The sequence below is a fragment of the Tursiops truncatus genome, chromosome 9 (assembly GCF_011762595.2).
Source record: "Tursiops truncatus isolate mTurTru1 chromosome 9, mTurTru1.mat.Y, whole genome shotgun sequence".
NCBI classification, from domain to species: domain Eukaryota; kingdom Metazoa; phylum Chordata; class Mammalia; order Artiodactyla; family Delphinidae; genus Tursiops; species Tursiops truncatus.
The window spans coordinates 47,282,297-47,305,244 of record NC_047042.1 but is presented as its reverse complement, the minus strand read 5'-3'; the positions used below and the strand labels follow the sequence as shown (position 1 = coordinate 47,305,244).

At 42.2% G+C, this 22,948-nt stretch overlaps 2 protein-coding genes across 2 annotated transcripts in view; both read right to left on the bottom strand.

Moving 5' to 3' along the window:
- The window catches only part of LOC101323091 (serum paraoxonase/arylesterase 1), a 31,080-nt gene extending 18,390 nt beyond the window's left edge, over window positions 1-12,690 (bottom strand). Inside the window, 3 exon segments of the mRNA XM_019930461.2 lie at window positions 501-570; window positions 12,113-12,393; window positions 12,666-12,690. Coding sequence (XP_019786020.2) covers window positions 501-570; window positions 12,113-12,393; window positions 12,666-12,690 — 376 coding nt within the window.
- Window positions 12,691-21,628: 8,938 nt separating this feature from the next.
- The window catches only part of PON3 (paraoxonase 3), a 34,120-nt gene continuing 32,800 nt past the window's right edge, over window positions 21,629-22,948 (bottom strand). Inside the window, exon 9 of the mRNA XM_019927607.3 lies at window positions 21,629-22,574. Coding sequence (XP_019783166.1) covers window positions 22,416-22,574 — 159 coding nt within the window. The 3' untranslated portion in view covers window positions 21,629-22,415. The remainder of the gene's footprint in view (window positions 22,575-22,948) is intronic.

Here is a 22,948-nt window from a genome sequence, read left to right as displayed (position 1 = left end):
TCCCAGCTTCCTTTGCAGCTAGGGCACCAGCCTGTTGTCTAGCTCTGATTAATGAGATCTAAGGGAAAATCTGCTGAGAGTTTCTGGGAAAAACTTTCCTCCCAGATATTAAAAGAGAGATGCATGAGGAGAAGCCCTGTGGTAACTGCATAGGTGTGTGAGGTCTTTTAAAAATTTTATCCTTTACTCATTGTTTTTTATTCCTCTTTTGTCCCTCCTCTGCCATCTGCTCAGGTTATATTACCATAAAATCAAACACTGTCTATTGTTTTTGCTAAACAGACCAAACAAAAACAAATGATCAAAAAACAGTCAAAAACATTGACAGTAGGTTGGTAAAGTCAAAAGTCAAGTAATTTGGTATTCATAACTAACTACTGACTTAATAATACTCTCCTGGTTCGTAGTTTTATTTTTGAACAAAATTTAACAAGTATATTAACCAAATAACTCGCAAGATAATACTTCAAGCGAGATACTGCCTCCTCTCAAATACTTACCTATTCCTTTCCCTAATTTACAGTTAGGAAGTTCTACCAATTTTACTCTTGGGAAGCATTTTTTCTTGTTCTGGGAGAGAAAAAAAGGAATCAACTATGCATAAAACTGTCCAGAAATTATAATTAAGTTGCAAAGGTAAGTAGCCAATAAAGTTCTCCTTAACTGTACTTTTTGCCTGGGTTTCAACCCCAGGGTTAGTGGTCCCTGAAACTTGAGCAATTCTACCAGACCAGACCTGAGCCAGACACATGGGTCCCTGGGCACAACATTCAGTATTTATTTAGCAGAGGTGGGTAGATACACAAAGGAGATACATAGTGTCCTCTTGAGGACTCTGTGCGCTTTGGCAGAACAGGAACTATTTCATCAGCTGTGTCAGGAGTCCTAGGTGGAAATTTGGGTTAAATAGCAACAGGGTTCCAATTTATTCCATTGATGTTTTAGGGCTGCTGACAGATGGGCCTCCTGCCCATCTGCCCAGTGTGGCCCCAAAGCCTGGACTGGACATCTGCTTTCGGGTGTGTTACTTGAAAAATGCAGGTGGGCTTAAAGGATTTATAACTTCAGAAAATCATACCCAAGGCCAACATATAAAAAGCCATTGCACATACACACACCCAAAAGTGACTCACTAAATCTGAGTGCATAAACATTGCGGGGAACATTTGAGTGAAGGACAAAGGAAAAAAGAACAGATGTGAGAACGAAGTACCAGCAGGCTGCCGGCGCAGCACAGAGCTATTGACGTAGCATTTGAAAGAAATGGACCACAACATTAGCACGGCCAAGAGAGCTAAACAATAAACATTTTTTGAGAACTAATGATACAATACAGTCAGAGTGAGCAGCAACAATTATCCAACAATCCCTAGGAATCTTATTTGACTAAAGACAGACAGGCAGAGAAAGTTTTCACTTTGCCTTACGGATAATTTAGTCTCATAGAAGGAGGAAGATGGGCTAAGGGTGACTGGACACTTTGCATAAAATTTCTAACAATATGGTATAAAATAATAGGAATTTGGAGGTGACTGATTATTTCATGTTTTCATTCAGATAAAAATGTAGCATGCTCCTACTATCATGCCACTGGCTATCAATTCTACCCTCTACGAGGGTCTGAGCTAAGAGGTTAGCAGTGGGGTCAGTAATCAGCTTTGTTAAAGCACCACAGTTCACCTTGAGGCACAGAGTAGAGAACCTGGGCGCTAGAGATCCAGAGGTGAATGGATAGATGACGAAGGCCTGGCCTGCAAGGAGAGGGTGGGTCCCTGAATGATGGACACAAACTTAGAAAGCAGACTTCAAAGGAAACTTGGGATCTGCCCCCATGACCTGAGAAACAAAAAGATATTTCAACAATAGAAATCTGACATTATAATCAAAAAAGTTTGCAATAAAGAAATAAAAGGGAAAGTTTAGAGCAGTGCCTTACCAACTTTTCAGACTAAGACCCTCGTTAGGAAAAGCATTTTACATGGTAGAAACACACATCTCACACACACACACACACACACACACACACACACACACACACCCCTGAAACAAAGTTCACAAAGTGATACTCACCCTAATACATTTAATAAATTCTTAACTTTTCTACTCAATTCTATTTCATTTATTTAAAGATGCTGGTCATACAAATAACAAATATTGGTGAGGATGTGTGTGTGTGTGTGTGTATATATATATATGTACACACAATGGAATATTACTCAGCCATAACAAATAATGAAATTTGCCATTTTCAACAACATGGATGGACCTGGAAGGTATTATGCTTAGTGAAATAAGTCAGGCATAGAAAGACAAATACTGTATGTTATCACTTATATGTGGGATCTAAGAAATAAACAAATGAATGAAAATAACAAAAGAGAAACAGACTCACAGATATAGAGAACAAACTAGTGGTTACCAATGGGAAGAGAGAAGTGGAGAGGGGCAATATAAGGGTAGGAGATTAAGAAGTACAAACTACTATGCATAAGATAAATAAGCTACAAGGATATATTGTACAGCACAGAGAATACACCCAATATTTTATAATAATTATAAATGGAGTATAATCTACAAAAATACTGAATCACTATGTTGTACACCTGAAAATAATATAATATTGTGAGTCAACTATACTTCAATTTTAAAAATAATAAAATAGGGCTTCCCTGGTGGCGCAGTGGTTGAGAGTCCGCCTGCCGATGCAGGCGACACGGGTTCATGCCCCGGTCCGGGAAGATCCCACATGCCGCGGAGTGGCTGGGCCCGTGAGCCATGGCCGCTGAGCCTGCGCATCCGGAGCCTGTGCTCCGCAACGGGAGAGGCCACAACAGTGAGAGGCCTGCGTACCGCAAAAAATAATAATAATAAAATAAAAATAAATAAATAGGTAAGTGTTGATCATAATTTACTAAATTGATTTTGTGATCCACCATTTTGAAAAACACTGGTCTACAGAAAGCTCCGTGAATATACACAGAGTGCCCCAAGGAACTCAAAGGACAGGTACAAGATGTTAAGAGTGGAGGTCATAATCAAGGACATTACAAAGAGTGACACAGAAGAAGAGTCAGTGACGTGCAATCAGTGAGTGGGTCAAGACTTGGGAAAAATGCCAAGGATAGCCAAATTAGCTTTTTTAGAGTCAAAATCACACAGGAGGAAGAGGTATGCAGCCTGGCTTGCAAGGTTCATTAAATGTGATGTGTTCACAGAGGGCAGAGAAAAGCAGAACTGATCAGCCCGTATTCTAACTTAGGCTTCTCTCTCATGGAAGTTGATCTCTAACCTGGAAAAGGCAGAATAATCACTGTTAAAGGGAGCCCACAGTAGGTAAGGAGGCATTAAGTGAGCACTCAGTTGCTCTGGGTTCAAATTTGTGGCCAAAAGAAGTTAAATCTCAACAGACTAAGCATTACTAGCACAGTTCAGGTACTGTAATTACTCTGCTTTAATCCTCAAATCTCTCCCTGAGGTATTGTTTTCCCTATTTTATAGATGACTAAGATTAAGTGGCTTTTCAAGGCTACAAAATTAGGAAGTGGCTGAGCTGGGATTAGAACTGAAGTATGAATGCAAAGATCACATTCGGTCCTCTGCCCAGCAAAACTTACCAGTATCACCACTTCCAAAAAGCTGAAGGAAGTACCAGAAAACAATTCAGCTTGCGTTACTATAAGCCAGCTCATATTTTTCTATTTTATTTTCAATTATCAGGAAATATCTTGTCAAGGGCTTGATTAAGTCCAAATGTTCCAGGTCTAAAGGATAAAGTTCAATGTTTGAGATGTGTCGCTGATTTATAAGCTGCTGAACTCTGGCCAGAAATCACATACTCCCTGCTATGAATTATTCTTTGCAAATACATGCCAGCTCCTTACAAAGGAAAGCAAGGATCTTTAGCTATGCATTAAGAAATCCATTCTGGAACTTTCCTTGGGACCATATGCATCATCGCCCGGTCTACCTTCTGCCACTGCACACCCCTCATTATTCAATATTCCTTATTGGGTCCTACTATCCTTAAAAAGATGAAATTGGGATTTGAAATCAGGTGCCATGACACCAAGGACCCTTTTCTCTACATCACTTTCTTATGCAAGTTTTCCCTCCACCTAGTCCTTCCTGCTAATCCACCTGGAAGATTCTTACTCACGATGTCTGCAGCTCCTACTGATACTCTGTGACAGGATTAGTAACTCCTTCATTTATCCTCATGAACCTTCACGTATACAGGTACAGAGGCTCTTACTATATTGTTTTACAGTAATCAGTTTGTGGTCTCATTGCTCACAATAAACTCTGAAATCTGTGAGTGAATACTGCATCCTATTCATCCCTGTGACTTCCCACATGAATACAGCACTCGAGGAAAAAAGAAGGTACTTGGTAGATGTCTGCTGAATTGTTTTGTGGAATTAGTAGGCTAGTGCATCAGATGGAGATGATGTTGGTTGCACTGACAGAGGAGGGCCAGTGAGTTATTCGTCCTTAGCCTATGGTCTCAGTGAGGTATTATCACAATATATATCCAAGTACCACTCATTAAGTGGATCATTCATAGGTAGATTTTTTTAATAGATCTTTATTGGAGTGTAATTGCTTCATGATACTGTGTTAGTTTCTATTGCACAACAAAGCGAATCAGCCATATGCATATACATGTCCCCATATCCCCTCCCTCCTGAGCCTCCCTTCCATCCTCCCAATCCCACTCCTGTGTCAGCACAAAGCACGGAGCTGATCTCCCGGTGCTATGCCGCTGCTTCCCACCAGCCAACTATTTTACATTTGGTAGTGTGTATATGTCGACGCTACTATCACTTCGACCCAGCTTCCCCCTCCCCACCCCATGTCCTCAAGTCCATTCTCTATGTCTACCTCTTTATTCCTGCCCTGTAACTAGGCTCATCAGTACCATTTTTTTTTTTTAGATTCCATATATATGTGTTAGCACATGGTATTTGTTTTTCTCTTTCTGACTTACTTCACTCTGTTTGACAGACTCTAGGTCCATCCACCTCACTACAAATAACTCAATTTCGTTTCTTCTTATGGCTGAGTAATATTCCATTGTATATATGTGCCACATCTTCTTTATCCATTCATCTGTCGATGGACACTTAGGTTGCTTCCATGTCCTGGCTACTGTAAATAGTGCTGCGATGAACATTGTGGTACATGGCTCTTTTTGAACTATGGTTTTCTCAGGGTATATGCCCAGTAGTGGGATTGCTGGGTCATATGGTAGTTCTATTTTTAGTTTTTTAAGGAACCTCCATACTGTTTTCCATAGTGGTTGTATCAATTTACATTGCCACCAACAGTGCAAGAGGGCTCCCTTTTCTCCACACCCTTTCCAGAATTTATTGTTTCTAGATTTTTTGATAATGGACATTCTAACTGGCATGAGGTATCCCTCATTGTAGTTTTGATTTGCATTTCTCTAATAATTAGTGATGTTGAGCATCTTTTCACCTGCCTCTTGGCCATCTGTATGTCTTCCTTGGTGAAATGTCTCGTTAGGTCTTCCACCCATTTTTTAACTGGATTGTTTGTTTTTTTGATATTGAGCTCCATGAGCTGTTTTTATATTTTGGAGATTAATCCTTTGTCTGTTGTTTCATTTGCAAATATTTTCTCCCATTCTGTGGGTTGTCTTTTCGTCTTGTTTATGGTTTCCTTTGTTGTGCAACAGCTTTTAAGTTTAATTAAGTCCCATTTGTTTATTTTTGTTTTTATTTCCGTTAGTTACTCTAGGAGGTGGGTCAAAAAAAGATCTTGCAGTGGTTTATGTCAAAGAGTGTTTTTCCTATGTTTTCCTCTAAGAGTTTTATAGTGTCTGGCCTTACATTTAAGTCTTTAATCCATTTGAAGTTTATTTTTGTGTATGGTGTTAGGGAGTGTTCTAATTTCATTCTTTTACACGTAGCTGTCCAGTTTTCCCAGCACCACTTATTGAAGAGGCTGTCTTTTCTCCATTGCATGTTCTTGCCTCCTTTGTCATAAATTAGGTACCCCTATGTGTGTGGGTTTATCTCTGGGCATTCTATCCTGTACCATTGATCTATTTTTCTGGTTTTGTGCCAGTACCATACTGTCTTGATTACTTAGCTTGGTGGTATAGTTTGAAGTCAGGGAGCCTGACTCCTCTAACTCCATTTATCTTTCTCAAGATTGCTTTGGCTCTTCGGGGTCTTTTGTGTTTCCATACGAATTGTAAAATTTTTTTGTTCTAATTCTGTGAAGAATGCTATTGGTAGTTTGATAGGGATTACACTGAATTTGTAGATTGCTTTGTGTAGTATAGTCATTTTCACAATATTGATTCTTCCAATCCAAAAACATGGTCTATTTCTCCATCTGTTTATGTCATCCTTGATTTCTTTCATCAGTGTTTTATAGTTTTCTGAGTATAAGTCTTTCGCCTCCTTAGGCAGGTTTATTCCTAGGTGTTTTATTCTTTTTGTTGCAGTGGTAAATGGGAGTGTTTCCTTAATTTCTCTTTCTGATTTTTTGTTGTTGGTGTATAGGAATGCCAGAGATTTCTGTGCATTAATTTTGTATCCTGCAACCTTCATAGGTAGATTTTTGAGATAGCATATGGCAATAATAAAAGCTAACATTTACAGAGTATCTTTCATGTGCCAGATTTGATATATATCCTACTGTGATATGTATTATGAGCCCATAATATTTAGGTGGAGAAACAGGCTCAGAATGGTAAAGTTGAGACAGGCTGGGACCTGGGACCCAGGACCCTTTGCTGCAATGCTTGCACTTGGACAAACATCTCCTCAAGCAACAGAATACAAACTATAAGGGACTAAAAATAACTGCGTGCATGTGCAGTTGGGACAAATTATGGATAATATGATACAAAAAGACCAAAGACCCACTGCCATTCATGAGGTGTCTGGAACAAAAACAGGGTACTGCACGTGATCCCTGCACACAGCTCCACCAAGGGGGTGGGCAGGCCACCTAAGCCGCCCCTCTGGCCCAGCTGCTGGATCTGCCCCTACCCACACCCCATTTAAAGGACCAGATCGCCCTCCCTCAGGGAGCGAGCAAGGGAACCTGTTATTTGTTTTCGCTCCCTGTGCTGCAGCACAGGTCCCCAAAAAGCCTTGCCTAAATTTCTCTTCTGACCTGTTATCAATTTCTGTTGATTAAAAAGTCCAAAAGGGCTTCCCTGGTGGTGCAGTGGTTGAGAGTCCACCTGCTGATGCAGGGGACACGGGTTCGTGCCCTGGTCCAGGAGATCCCACATGCTGCAGAGCGGCTGGGCCCGTAAGCCATGGCCGCTGAGCCTGCGCGTCCGGAGCCTGTGCTCCGGAACAGGAGAGGCCACAACAGTGAGAGGCCCTCGTATCGCAAAAAAAAAAAAAAAAAAAAAAAAAAGTCCAAGAATCTGGGTCAGTGACAAAGTGACTTCAAAGTTGCAGAACTGAGATGCAACCCAGGTCTGTTGGAATTCCCCCACTGCCCTCTTCCCACTAGAGCGTGCTTCCCACTGGAGTGGGCATGGGGGTGGCAGAAATATTAATGCTAGTTTTGCTGTTTCCTTCTAATGAAGGGTCTCACGCATTACAGTGGGCAATTTAGGAATGAGGAAGTTGTCCCAGAGACGCGGGGCTGCAACATTCCACACTACAGGGGACGCTGTTTATATCGTAGTCCTCGGCACTTCCGGGACTTGCGCAGTGCACAACCCGCGAGGCCACAGCAGCCAACTACAAAGAAGCGCAGGGAAGACTACTGATCCAGGGGAGCTCCCGTCTTTCTTTGCTCTGTGCTGCTATCACCTCAGAAGCATCCGGGAACCCCTCAAGTATTCTTCCACAAGTTCCTTCCAGCCCCAGGACTATATAACTTCTAACGAGCCTGCCCCACTCGCATACGCCGCGTCTCTGAGGAAAAAAAGATGTATCGCCTCTGCGGATTCACCCCGACCCTGCTGCCGGTCTCAGGACATAATCTCGTCCCTTCACTCCTTTGGGCAGATTAATGATTTTCTCTGACATTCAGAGGTCTTATCTCTCAAATGGGGATAAAGGTAATTTACTGACCCTCCAGGAGCTCTTGCTCTGGTTCTCAGATGCGTGACGCAGGATTTGAACGTCCTTTTGAAACCACGCACCTCAGATAGCACCTCAGATAGGACTCGAATCCAGTCACACCTCATGTGGGACGCGAACACAGACGAGCCTCGTGTGGGGCTGGAATCCACAATCTCTGGCTTAAGAGGGGGCTCGAACCCACAGTCTTCTGATTGCAACCGCACACCTAGTCTCAGGACTTAACGAACCTCAGGTTCTTTATGTCTCGGCGCAGAAGGACTTCAGCGAGAGGCAAAGTGACAGGTAAGAAGTAGATTTATTAACAGACTTTGTAAAGAGGTTGCAGGAAAATGGGGCATGAGAGGAGGGTCATGACCCAGGTCTCGGGCCGCCAAGTGAGGGTCCTTGGCTCTGGGCAGGAAAGAATTCAAGAGCGAGCCAGAGTAAAGGGAAAGCAGAGATACACATTCCAGAGACAGAACTTGGGCGTCTCAGAAGGAGAGCAGCTCTGGGAGAAATACACTCCACAGACAGAGTGCCAGCCGGCTCAGAAGGCAAGAAGCCCGGGGTGCAGAAGTGGTTAGTTTTTATGGGCTGAGTAATTTCATAGGCTAACAAGTGGGGGGATTATTCCAGCAATTTCGAGAAAGGGGAGAGGATTTCCAGGAATTGCGTCACCGCCCACTTTTCGGCTTTCTGTGGTCGGCCGGGGAAGTGTCATGGCGCCCGTGGGTGTGTCGTTTGGCATATGGTAATATATTACAATGAGTGCATAATGAGGCTCAAGTTCTCCTGCAAGTGGAATCTTCTGCCATCTCGGGCCTAATCTGTTCTAAGCTTTTTTTTTTTTTAACATCTTTATTGGAGTATAATAGCTTTACAATGGTGTGTTAGTTTCTGCTTTACAACAAAATGAATCAGTTATATATATATACACACGTTCCCATATCTCTTCCCTCTTGCGTCTCCCTCCCTCCCACCCTCCCTATCCCACCCCTCCAGGCGATCACAAAGCACCGAGCGGATCTCCCTGTGCTATGCGCTAAGCAGTTTTTGTTGTGTCCTCAACGGCTCTGTCATTCTTTCAAGGGTTATGCCCGCCCCCTTCCCTCCTGTCTCACTTTAGAGACATGCATACACATCCCCTGAGGAGCTTGTGAAATAATGCTGATTCTGATTCAATAGTGTGGGCTGGGGCCCGAGATTCTGCAAGTCCTGGGAACTCCAGATGATGCTCATGTATCTCGTCCACAGTCCTTTTGAGTAGTGAGGCTTTAGAGCTTTTCAAACAGTGAGTGCAATTTCCCTTCCTCCCCTATCTGGGCTAATCGAAGGCTCTGCAACCGCCCTCCATCTTCATAACCACCCATCCTCCTAGCTGCCCATTGCTTCTATTCCTGCTCCTACTTCTGCCGTGGCTGCTCTAGCCTTCTTTTTTATTCAAAAACCAGAGGTCCACCCCACTTCCACTTTTCTTTTCCCTTCTCAGTCATCTGATTACAGCCGGAAGTTCAAGGACTGAGGCTCCCTCCCCTGGACTCGCTGGGTCCAGGTGCTGAAAGTAAAACAGTAAGTTCTTACTTCAGACTAGACCAGGTCATCCCACTGCAGCAACCCCACGGCAAAGCAGCTCCACCAGGCACCCCATCCACAAAAAGAAACCACAGGCAAGGCCAACAGCGAGACTCACAGAGACTGATACTATGTTCAGTTATGACCATAGTGTGCATTGGTCCCTCCAGACAAATCAGAATCAGGCTTGGGGCCCAGAAACCAAGGCCAAGGTCCATCTGCTGCCCAAGGCCAGGCCTCAACTTTTTCAGTTGAAATTTAAGTCTTGGTGCTAATCAATGGTGTACAATAGTCTGTCTCAAACTGTATCCCAGAGAGTTATACAGGATGTTTATAGATGGTACCAAAAGAGCAGTGAAGGATGTGGGCAAATAAGTCTGTGAAATGACAAAGCAAAATCATTTTCTGTTTGTTTGTTTTGTTACTGAAGGACTTTTCAAAGCTTTCAACATGCCAGAAAACACTGTCAATCTCTGGGAAAAGGCTACAGTAGACAACACTTCGCAAATTTATTTATCCAAGGAACGTATTTTTTATGGAGCATGCCTTGTGACTTGTGAACAAACTTGGGGAAATATTAATGTTGGATCAAATAAGCTAAGACTTCACGTTGATAGAGAAACTTTTTAGGATGGTAGTGGTAAAGCTATACTTTTACACAAAAGCATATACAAAATGCCTACAGTTTCCACCCTTAGAGTAAATTAAGGAAGGTAAACCAGAAAGATAGACCCTCACTCCTTCCTGGCAGATCTGTAATCCTTTAGAAGATTACAGATCTGCCAGTAAGGAGTGAGGGCCTATCTTCAAATTGTGTGGGGCAATTTGAAGAGTGTGGGCAGAACAAACCCAGGGATAGATGTAAATGGAGAATCAAAAGGAGAAAGGCTAGAAGGGGTGTCAGATATTTACATCTCATTTATTTTCATAATGGGTAACACCAGGGTAATACCGCACAAATATACATATATAATGTATTTATATACATATAAATGTAATACATACTATATATATTCTCCTTTGGCAACAAATAGTACCATGATTAATGAAAATCCACAAACCGTAATTTTTACATGATTAAAAACCCCAAATCACTGTTTCTTACTTTTTTCTAACAGTTTGTGATACCAAAAATAACCAACAATTAGAAGAAAAGAAAAGCCCAATAGTTACAAAAACGTATTCCGAATGTATGTTTCTAATCAGTCCATAGGGTCATATGATTTTTTTCTAAAAATCCAAAATGTTCAATTTGATTTTTAGTGATGTTGTACTTCAAAGTAAATAATGAGGTTTTATTGATTAAGCCTTAGGGATTAGGATGATCTTTAGACTTTGAACCCCTATTAAAAAGTTACTAGGACTTCCCTGGTGGCGCGGTGGTTAAGAATCCGCCTACCAACGCAGGGGACACGGGTTCAAGCCGTGGTGCGGCAAGATCCCACATGCCGCGGAGCAACTAAGCCCCGTGCGCCACAACTACTGAGCCTGCGCTCTAGAGCCCGCGAGCCACAACTACTGAGTCCACGTGCCGCAACTACTGAAGCCTGCGCACCCAGAGCCCGTGCTCCGCAACAAGAGAAGCCACTGCAATGAGAAGCCCGCGCACCGCAAAGAAGGGTAGACCCCGCTCACCGCAATTAGAGAAACCGGCGCGCAGCAACAAAGACCCAACGCAGCCAAAAAAAAAGTTACTAACAAAACTACCGATACATTCTTAGAAACCTTTTTCCCCTTGTATAGTACTTAAAGCTTTATAAAAATACTTTAAGGAAAGCAGGGCACTAACATTTATTGAATACTATATCCCAGGCACATTGTTAAGTGCTTCCTATATGAGGCTTACTGAAGCAGCTAATGTTAGCAATGTAAAGTGATTTGCCCAAGATCCCACAATGGAAGGGACACAGCAAGAGCCCAGGACATCAAATGCCAGTGCCAGGGTCTCTCCCCTGACGCCCCACGCATCCCCCACTGGAGCGGGTGGGCCATCACGGCGCCCATTCCTTCCCACCTGCTCCGCTCCACACGTGAGTTTTTTGTCTCTTCCAAGCTGGGAAGGTTTGTGCCACGGCCGGGCAGCCAAGGCGGGAGCTCCTTCCCTAAATTTACACAATATCAGGGCCTCCCTCCAATCTGGTTATCTATTTTGAAGCAAAGTTGGGAAGTGAATCTGTAGCCAAGATACACCGATTTCATGAAAAATTAATTTGTGTGTGCCAACAGCTGGGCCACTCACACCGACAACAACTCTCCTTAATCTCTCTCCCAGGCCATGAGCAAGGGTACGTTTTCAGGTGGCCGGGGAAAGTTGGATATTGATGCAATCGCTGTGGGACGTATGTCCAGCGCTCGCCTGCAGATCTTCTAAGAGCCCGGAACCTGCTTGGGAGTGGCGGGAGCCTCCAGGGCCTGGCTAGGGGGTGGGACGGACAAGAAGCGGGGTGGGCCGCAGCCCTCGGCACAACTCAACTTACAGATAAGAAGAGCGGTGATCCCTGAAGAGTGCCAGCCCCAGTCTCGAGGGTGAGCACTGTCAGCTTTGCCATGGTCTGGGACAGACGACGGAAGGATACACGGACGCAAGGACGGGACACGAGCGGGAGACCCCCGTCAGCCCGCAGCCTCGGGCCGCCCAGGGATTGGCTCCACCCCTCCCCGCGGCGCAGCTCACGCGGCCCGCCCCGGACGCCGACGCCGAAGCCGACGGCCTGAGCTGGGCCCAGCGCCTGCGGCCTGGAGCTGCACGCTCCTGGCGCTTTAAAGGGAGGAGACCGAGAACTAGCTGCCTAGACCGGGCAAAAAGGGGAGAACTAGCAGGCTGGAGGAAATGGAGGGCTGTGGGAAAGGAGAGCCAGGCTTCGAGGAGCGCTCACTTTGTGTTAACGAGGTCCTCATCTTTGTGGCTCAGGTTCAGTAACTTGATCACCCACCGTGACTCAGCCAGAAAAGGTACAGAAGGAAGGGAGGGCTGTGATTGGAGCCCCTAAGATATAATTTTATTCTCACCTGTCTACCACCGTGTGTCACCTTCAGACATCTGGGTATCAAGCATCTCGTTCCGCACCACTCCTGACTTTACAGCTCATCAAGTACATCTCTCCAGTGTTTATTCATTCCAGGCACTTGGCTGACATGTACTGAGTCCCTGCTATGGGCCAGAACTCAGTAAAATATATCACTCTTGCATATGCAGTGCTATGGATAATGCGAATATGCACTATGGATATGCACATATTCTATGGAGAAGAATAAAGCAGGGAAGGGTATAGGGCGTACTGGAGGTACCATTTAAGAAAGGGGAGTCGGGGCGGCATCACTGACAAGGAGACTTCTGAGCAAAGCAGGGGAGAAGGTGCCTCTGTACACCCGTCTCTGCCTTCTCTCCTGTTACCATGAATGAAGTGTTTCCTGTTCATGAAAGGCCGGCTCTTCTCTTTGCTCTGGGTCCCTTTTTTTCTTTCCTTCTCAAGGATTTTGGTCCCAGTTACAACTTCTCCCTACTACAACATCCACCTCTTCTTTTTTTTCTGGAATATTGCCATTAGATACCAGCATGCTTTAGGGTCACTCATAGTTTTCTGGGGAAAATACTCTTTGATCCCACATTCTAACTACCTACTGCTCTCTTTCTCTGCTCCTTTTGTAAAAAACTTAAATCTCTTTGAAAGACATGTCAACAGTTGCTGCTTCCATTTTACCACCTCTGGTAACAGATTAATGATGGAAACAAATTCTTTGACACTCTTCCTATTGAAAAGTGGGGCACAAGATCCCTCCCCGGAAGTTGGTGCTGTCTCTATGAATGCCTGCTGAGCCCTGCCCAAATTCTTTTCTTATTTATAAGCATAAGAAAATGATTGTTTGGTTCAGTAACTAATTTTAGCATAAGAAAATGATTGTTTGGTTCAGTAACTAATTTTAGGGAATATCTTTGATCTCTCATTCTCCACTTAACCATTCTAATATAGCTTGTGTTCCTTTGACTCAGCTGCAGAATTGGCTCTTATTAAACCACTCATAACATCCGTGTTACCCAATCTAGTGGTTACTTCTCTGCCCTAATCATACTTAACTTGTAACCACATTGGGCACAGATCACCACTTCCTTCTTTTTAAATACTTTCTTGGATTCATGATTCCACCCTCTCACAGTCTTTCTCCTACTTTCTTGGTCTTCTTTGCAGGGTCCTCCTGTCACTGACCTCAAAATGATGAAGCCCTAGGACTAGTTCTGAGGTATCTTCTCTTTCTACATTCTCCCTCAAGGTGATCCCATCAATTCCAGTGGATTTACATACCATCAGTATGCTGGTGTTTCCAAAATGTACACACCTAGCTCAAGCCACTTACTGTGACTCTAACAGATTATCTTCGCTCTGTCTGGCTAAAAGTAGCACATGCCACCTCCAGCAACCTTTTGATATTATCACATTTTTTTTCATCACTTACTGTTTCTAAAGTCAACTTGTTAATTTATTTATACTCTGTTGTTGCCTAATGGAAAACAACAAGGATATTTGGGCCAAAAGTTATCCAACCTACTGTAGAGGTTGAGAAAGTGAGTATCTAGCTTTTCTCTTGGGCTAATGGGAATCATAGTGAAGGTCAGTGCCTGGTTCCCTAGAAGCAGAGGATTTCAGAAGCACATGATTTACTGAGAGTGCTCATCAGGAAAAATTCTGGAAAGGAGTGAGGGTAGCAAGATAAAGAAAAGGAAAGGATCAAAATATTTAAACCTATTAATGGTAGGGCACATCTGACCTTATTGTTTCCATTAATTATATATGGGGTGTGTGTATATGGGTGTGTGTGAATGTGTGTGTTTGTGTGACTTTTAGCACATGATGTGATTATTTTGAACACCAGTGGGCTTCTCTAGAATCCACTCATAATCTATTTTCCAAAGATCTTGAACTTACATTCTACCCACAGGCAGCCTTCAGATTCACTACAGAAGCCACTATTTTTTCTGTAGTGAAAATTGCTAACAGTCCACAGAATGCTCCATCAGTACTTCATTTAGGTTTTACTTCTTCATGGAATCAGTGACATTTTACAGGTTTATGTGATATACCAGTTAGCTGTTAGAAACCACAGGGCTCCTCTAGTGGGCAAAGTCTGGAGCTTTGAACACAATGAACACAATTTTGTGGTAAGTAATCATTTCACCATTTCCCAAAGTCATCCCTGATGGACCAAGCTTTTTCTGCTCTGTCTGTTGCAGAGAGTATCAAATTGTGTGTTAAAAGTTTCCATTACATTCTCTGTTCCTACTTAAGCATGTTCCTCTTGGATTTTTTCAGTTGAATGACTTGCCCTGTACTGTGCTAATTATGGTCATTTACATCTCCAGTAAATTGCTTTCTGAACAACCACATTGCATGGGAAAAATGAGTTTTGGCAAAAAGTAATTGATTTGTTTTCTTTCTATAGACAATTTCCTGCAGTATTGTGACAAGCAATATGAACACAAGTACATCAATAATACTGTATGTGCACCTAGGTCTTCTGTGATGGTGTGGTGGAGACACCAACTCAGCACCATCCACCACTTTTCCAACACCCTTTGGGTGCAGTGTTTCAAAATCCTGGCTACATAATAGATCATGTAGGGAGGTTTTATAGAATATCAGTTCCTGAACTTCACCTGGGGCATGGGCGGGTTTTTTTTTGGGGGGGGGTCAGATACCACTCTTCTAATACTACCCTGAAGAGGTGGAAAATAGAACCTAAACTTCCATAACTCTTGAAGCCATAGTACAGGAGGTGATTTTGTGTCTCAAATCAGAAGTGCTTGAGCAAGAGTAAATTTAAAACCTTGAAAAAAGAGGCAGTATAGCAAGCATCTGCTCTGCTAGTTTGGCTGCAGGCATGACTCTGGATCCTACAGTTCTTACGATTCCTTGAGCTCTGGGTCTTATTTATTGTGGCCAAAATCATCTACACTCCTACCTATGATGCACGAGTTTCCCTGTATTCTTAACTTCCCATCCACACCTGACAATATTGAGCCTTTTAATTTTGCTGGCCTAATAGGTATAAAGTAATTTAAGAGTGCTGTTTTAATTGGCACTTCTCTGATAACTAAAGATTCTGAGCTTTTCATGTGCTTTATTTTTTTCCCTTCTTCTGCAGGTTGCCTCTTCACACTATTTGCCTGCTATTCCTTGGGGTTACTATCTCCACTTTGTTATTCTCAAGAGTTCCTAATATATTCTACTTATTAATATTTTGTCAGTTTAACATTGCAAATAATTCTCATTCTGATATTCATCTATTATCTTTGTCCATGGTGTCCTGCACTGAATGGAAATCCTTAATTTCAGTGATTCATTCAATCAACTTTCTTGTTTTAGGGTTTATATTTTTGAAACTTTGTTTCAGAAGTCCTTCCCTGTCCTTAGGTCATAAAGATACTCTCCTATGTTGTCTCCTATTAACTCTAAAGGTTATAGAGTTGCTCCTTGGTTGGTAGTTACCTAGTGATGTCAGGTAGGACATAATTTTATGTCCTTCCATAGTGCGAGTCGGTTCTCCCACTTCCGTTTCCTAAACAAACATCCTTACCCTATTGATTGGTGCTGCTAATTTTATCTTATATGAATTCCCTAGACAGAAATATGTTTCTGAGATCTCTGTTCTATTCCATTGGTCTGTTTGGTTTTTTCTTGCACAAATACTAAACTGTTTTTATTATTAGGTCTATCCCTGCCCTTCATTTTTATTTTCTGAAGTTGTTCTTAGCTTTTCCATATGCATGAAAAATCTATTGTGAGATACATTGTATATACCTGAGTGTATAAAAAAATATATACACAGTTATAGAATAATTATAAAGAAATATCAATGCAAACTACCATCCAAGTCAGGAAACGTAACAGTGCTAGTACTCCGGAAGTTTCCCCCTGTATCTTACCCTGACCACAAACAACCCCCGCCTTCCCTAGAGGAAACCACTACGCTAACTTTTGTGATAACCATCATCTTCCTCTTCTCTCTAATGTAACCACCTAAGCATGCATCCCCCAACAACATTGTTTAATTTTGCCTTTTTCGGAATTCAACCCAAATAAAATCACCCTGCATGTATTAATTTTGATTTTCTTTAGCTCAACATCATTTGTGAAATTCATCCATGTTGTTGCAAATAGCTCTAGTTGTGGTATACATTGCTGTGTACTATTTCATTGTATGAGTTTACTACAATGTGTTTATCCGTTTCAACTTTATTAACACTTGATTATCTCTAGTATTTAGTTTCTTTTAGTATTAAAATTTTTTATTACAAACTCAATTTCTTTAACGGTAATAGAATTATAATGATTTACAAACTCTTCTTGAGTCAGTTTAAGGAACTATGATAGAGGACACTGGCTACCTACCCAAATCCTTCCTCTCTGGGCATAAGGCTCCCCAGCTAAACTAAATTTCCCAGCTTCCCTTCCAATTAGGTGTCAGCATACGACTATGCTGTTATTAATAGAATGTCAGTAGGAGTGCCATTTCCAGGTTGGGTCTGAAGATGTTTGGCCTGTCTCCTCACCCTCTCTTTCCCTTTTCTATGGGATAGAATCCAATATAATGGAATCCAATATGATGATTGATCGTGAAGATGTTAATGCTCTGCAGAATACACGCTCCTTCGTGAAAACTACTAGACCCCTGGAGTACCACAAGGATCAGAGTTTTCATATTTATCCGTCTCAGGAACAGTCATCTGAGATCTCTGACGTGAAAGAGGTTATAAATGCTTTTTAAAATTAGGAAGCGTGTATATAACACGGGTGTATAACAAGCACTGTTCTAAATTTTACATATCCTAACTCTTTTAATCCTCTTACCGGCCCTAAGTGCTAGTTACTCTTACTACCTCAATTTTGAAGAAGAGAAAACTGAGACTCAGAGAAGGCCAGAGTTGCACGGTTAGTAAGTAACAACTGGAATTCAAATCTAGAAAATTGGGCTCCGCAATCTGTGCTCTCACCCACTATGATGTACTATCTTTTAGTAATTCTATATTCTTTAAGCCACTAAATAAGAGGTCACTTTGTTACAACAGCTTAGCGTGACCTTAAAAATATAGGAATTTGAACCTAGAAGTGGTTCTAAAAGTAACCTGAAATACGTGGTTAGAGTTGAAGAAACATCACAGGCTACAAAGCTGGAGATCCTTGTAACGCTCCTCACGAAAATATTTAATAAAACCATTTCCTGCAGTATCTTGAAAGGCCGGCCATTTCCCCAGAGAGCAACCAGAATGTTCATATGTAAAGGTTGGTTGTTCCTTAATGTTTTTAGTAGAGGACTGTAATAAAATTATGTGCTCAGGTAAGAACTAGCAGGCCTAAAGCAGAGGCTATAGAGAAGGTCTAGAAATTTGGTTCTGTGCCCCAACACCAGGAAGTAAAATTGCTACAGCTCATAGCATTTCCCAAATGCCTCCCAGTTAGGAAAGCCAAGGGAGCCAGCCCCGTGGGAGATTATATTGCTTCCTTTTACCTATTCCTTCAGATGGCCTCAAAGGAGACAGCATTTGAATGAGGGAGAGAGAAGTGGGTAGACATGGAAACCGGGAAGTAAAGTAGGCTAAAAAACTAAGCTCCAGAAAGAAATCTGAATGTTGTTGCTGGCACATGGCAATTACTGGAAACAAATAGATGCAGAAGCTTATCAGATTTCTAGATACTTACATTTCAAAAGCAACCAAAACTCTGGCCTGCCTGGAAATGTCCTCAGATTCTCAAACCTACACCTATAAGAAGGAGGCTATTAAAATTACAGTCTTTCCAAGACTCACTTTAGATGTGGCCTTACAGCATAATGTACCAGAAAGAATTCTGAAAGGGCAAAATTTGGATTCATAGAGGACATGGGAAAATACACCGCTGCCAAGACAAGTAACCACCTCATTTCCTCCCTGGTGGAATAATATTGTTATGGACCAGTGACTACTGAGTATATCCTATTCTTCTTCTTCTCCTCCTCCTCCTCCCCCTCCTCCTCCTCCTCCTCCTCCTCCTCCTCTTCTGTTTTTAACTAGGAGTGTTTATTATAGTTATTCAGCTCATACTCAACCATTGTAATTGGATGTATTGTGGGGACAATCATTTTATTTTCTAGGCCGCCTCATGCAGCCAAATCTGGACCTAACGCAGAGGTCCAAACATCACCCAGAGATCCTGTGCTTTGAGCTGGATGCAGAAATTCGATGGAATTTGGGGTTATATTTCTTGGTGAGGGAACTAATGTGTAAGAGAAGGGTGCAGATGGGTATTTGTTGGCTAAAAGGTGGACTGCGGCACAGACCACTAATTGTTCACTAGAATTTATTATTTTTCTCCTCCTTGAACATATGTCTCCCCAGTCATATTACATCATCCATTTTTCTTTGCAGTTAGTTAGGTACAGCCATGTGATTAGTTTTTACCATTGGTAAGGGAGTAGAAATAATGACTACCATTCCTGGTTCTAGGCCTTAAGACATGGGGTATTTCTCCCTGACATCCTCCAACCTCTTTCTCCTTCCAGTTTGATGAAATACAGACATGGGGGTGACCTGCCTTCCACCATGCAGATAACTATAGTAACCTAGGCAATGGTGCAGCAATAAGATGAAGCTATTTTTGCTCAAGATACACTCTCTATGCAACTCTCCATTGCTTTGTGTCCTGGAGGCTTTCTGGGCTCCATTAATAGCTCCCTGCCTTCTGGATTCTAGCTGGGAAGGTGGCAGGGGAGTTCAGTCAAGATATTTATTCCCTCTGCTGTCTCTGCTGAGTTGTCATAGGTTAGCTGCCTCTTTCTACCAATGACCAGAGCATCTATTGAGAGAGTCTCCACTTTATCTACTCTCTTCTGGTTCTAGTAACTGCTTCCACCCCTTGTTCCTTCAAACCTAGGGGACTCCCGCCCCCGCCCCCCCCCCAATCTCTCTCACTCCATTGCTAACAATGGAGTGTTGTACTTTTTCTTGTTAGTTTCTTTTCTACATTCCCACCATTGTGTCAATAGTCCCTTAAAAGAACTTCTCTCAACAGCCCTGTTTGAGTGTGCTTTCTCTTTCCTGCAAAATTCCTATCAGTGATCTCTCTGGATGGCCCCATCAAGGGACGCTGCCTCATCAGTCACTTTCCTGAAAACTGCAAAATAAAAGAGAAATAGATCATCCTTTTTTTTAGGCATTGTATGTTTTGTTTTGTATGTTACAGTAGGTCAGCCTTACCCCAATTAATAGTGTTATATTTTTTTCTAGGAGTTTGTTCTTTTCATAAAAATTTCACATTTGTTGGCACAAAGTGTTTCATCAACCCCTCTTTTTATCTCTGTATTATCTATAGCATCTACATGTGTTATTTTTATTTCTGACATTGGATAATTGAGTCATTCTTTTTTCTTTGCAAGTCTCACCAGATGTGTATTAGTTTTTAATAATCTTTTTAAAGAATGAACTTTTGGCTTTTGTTTAATCTCTGCATTATATGTGGTTTTCTGTTTCATTTTTGACTATCATTACAAATTAGTCCAGAGCTTAGCATCTTAAAACAATCAGAAACTTTTATCACTATGCACAGTTTTTTGTAAGCAAAATAGAAATGGAAGTGTTTTTGTATAACCTAGCCTCGACAGTCACACATCACATCTAGAATATCCTACTGATTACACAGATCAGCCATATTTGATGTAGAAGGGAACTGTGCAAGAGAATGAATACCAGAAATTAAGGATCATTGGGGGCCATCTTGGAGCTGTCTACCACATTGGTTTTTGCGCTTATCTTTACTATTTTCTTTCCTGAGCTCAACCACCTCCTCTTCATCACCCTAGTATCCCTACCTGCATCTCTGACAATTTAAACAGAAAGACTGGGGAAGAAAAGGCAAGGAATCATCAAAATGCAGCATCTATTGTGAGGGGCAATCCCTCTCCCTCCCAAGCCAAGTGAGGGAAGAGGCTCAAGATAAACACATAAAGATTGGAAGTGCCTACACGAAGGGACACTCTAGAGCTTTGTAACTTTCTAGGCCCTCTCTGTGAAAGGACATATTGGTCCCTGGCAATGAGATCCCCCAAATCTCTCTGGGAGTTTTATCATGAAGCCTTTCCTAAACTGGCCTGGGAAGAAGGCAGGGCAAATTCTTAGGAACACACCAGGATCTAAATACACTTATTCTTCTCATCTCTGGATCTCCATGTCCCCCCTAGTCTGGTAAACTTTATCTAATTTGTAGTTGTAAGGGTTAAGGACAGAAAATAAGACATATTTTCCGAAACTGGCTGTATACATGCTTTTAGTTATTTTTCTCTGTGTCCCCCTAATGGTTAGGCTTCTCAAAATTAAAATCTGAGAACTGACTATAACATTTTGCTGAGTCATTCATCCCCTAAAGCAATGGAAACTGCAATCCTATTGTCTAAATCAGAAAGGGTTACATGGGCTAAAAATTTACCCGGCTACAAAACTTTTCAACAAAACTTACATCTAACTGAGCAAAATGACTTAGGAGATAAAAAGGTCACCCCAACACCCCATCCCCAGAAGAGAAAAAAAAAAAATTAACCAACCACTCCCCAGCAAAAGTCACAAAAAAGGAAGGGGGGAGGGTGCTTCCTTTTTTGTGGAAGGAAGGGGGGAGGGGGCTTCCCTGGTGGCGCAGTGGTTGGGAGTTCGCCTGCCGATGCAGGGGATGCGGGTTCGTGCTCCGGTCTGGGCCGCTGAGCCTGTGCGTCCGGAGCCTGTGCTCCGCAACGGAAGAGGCCGCGGCGGTGAGGGGCCCGCGTATCGCAAAAAAAAAAAAAAAAAAAGGAAGGGGGTGGAGTGCTTGTGTATACTAAGTCCTGTTAATGATTTCCTAAAGGTTGTCCTGGTTTTTGACCAAGAAAGGGACACTTCTGTTCATTCTCATCAAACTAAGGTTGAGTTGGTCCGTAAGACAAGATTTCAATACAATACAGTTATTTATTTCAGCTTCTTTAGGGCCAGGTGTATGGAATGTTGCTTAATAAGTGTTTATTGAATCAACCAGAAGAGCACGTTTGAAGCAGCTGAGGATAACAGTCCTGAGGCACCATCTCCTGGGTCAGAGCCAAGCTGATTACAACACTTCAGATACAGATATCCCTACAAATAAAGACCTGTTACAAAGATCAGATTAGCCCTGCCCTGCCTTAAAGTAGGCAGTGTGGTCTGTCTTTGTCAGATTTTCCAGAATCTGATTTCCTGTGTCTACGTTGGGGAATGCGAGTTCAAGGAGGACTTTGGGCAGTCCCATGATGCCAATTCTTGCTTTTATCCATGGGCTGGGCACTTGATTGGTAGTTTGTGCCTTGTGCAATTGAGGGAAGAGAGGGGGAATTATAAATATTTGAACATTAGCTTTTCTCCTGGTCTGGACTGCAGGAGGCTCAGAACATCACAGTTGCAGGAGGTTAATTTTGCCACACAGTTACCAAGGAGCCCTAGGTGAGCTGGACACCTCACTTACCACAGCTCACTCATCTTATTGTAGAAAGAATATTGGGGGTGGTAGATAAAAAGAATTAAGAGGTTTAGTTTCTTGTTGGACTGTCACTATCTTGACTTGCAATTAGGTGGATATTACATAATCTCTCTGCTTCTTTACTTCTATCCATGAGAAAAGTCGGACACATTTTTATTGGTGTGTCCAATAAAAATTTATTATTTAGTTATTTTTATTGTCATTTACTTACAGTTCCAGTCATTATGTAATTAAGGGTTTACTTTTACCAAATATGTAGACTTTTTGGAATATCTGGACTCTAGAGCACACAGTACAGAGCTTTGTGAAATACGGTGCCTATGAGAAGCTTCCCCTGGTACACAGAAGCCACAGAGCTGCCCTGAAGCACTGAGCCGTTGTTGGCATACTCAGTGCTTATCCTGGGCTTCTCAGACAAAGCATTCTGGATGCGAAGTACCTGTCAAGAAAGATCATTCATTAGTAGACTATGAACAAACAGCCATCAGAGATGTTTTCCTTCCCAAATACTCCAGGAGTAATATGTTTCTCAGAAATCAATAAGCTAAAAATCCATACATCTTCAATCTTTTCTTTTTCTTCTTCTGATGAAAGTATCAGTGTCCTAACGATATCTAGTCAGTCAAGTGGACTAGTGATCTCACATTAGCCAAATTCCTCAGCAGATGGTTTACACAATTTTGATAGTTCAGACTTCTCTATAGAGAGAGGTAAGAACCGTGAATGCTCTTATCTAATCTTCGGTGAACAGTGTTGCTCCCTCTGTGGAAAGGTTCTTGCCTTTGACTGGGCATTCAGGATGAGGAGGGAAAC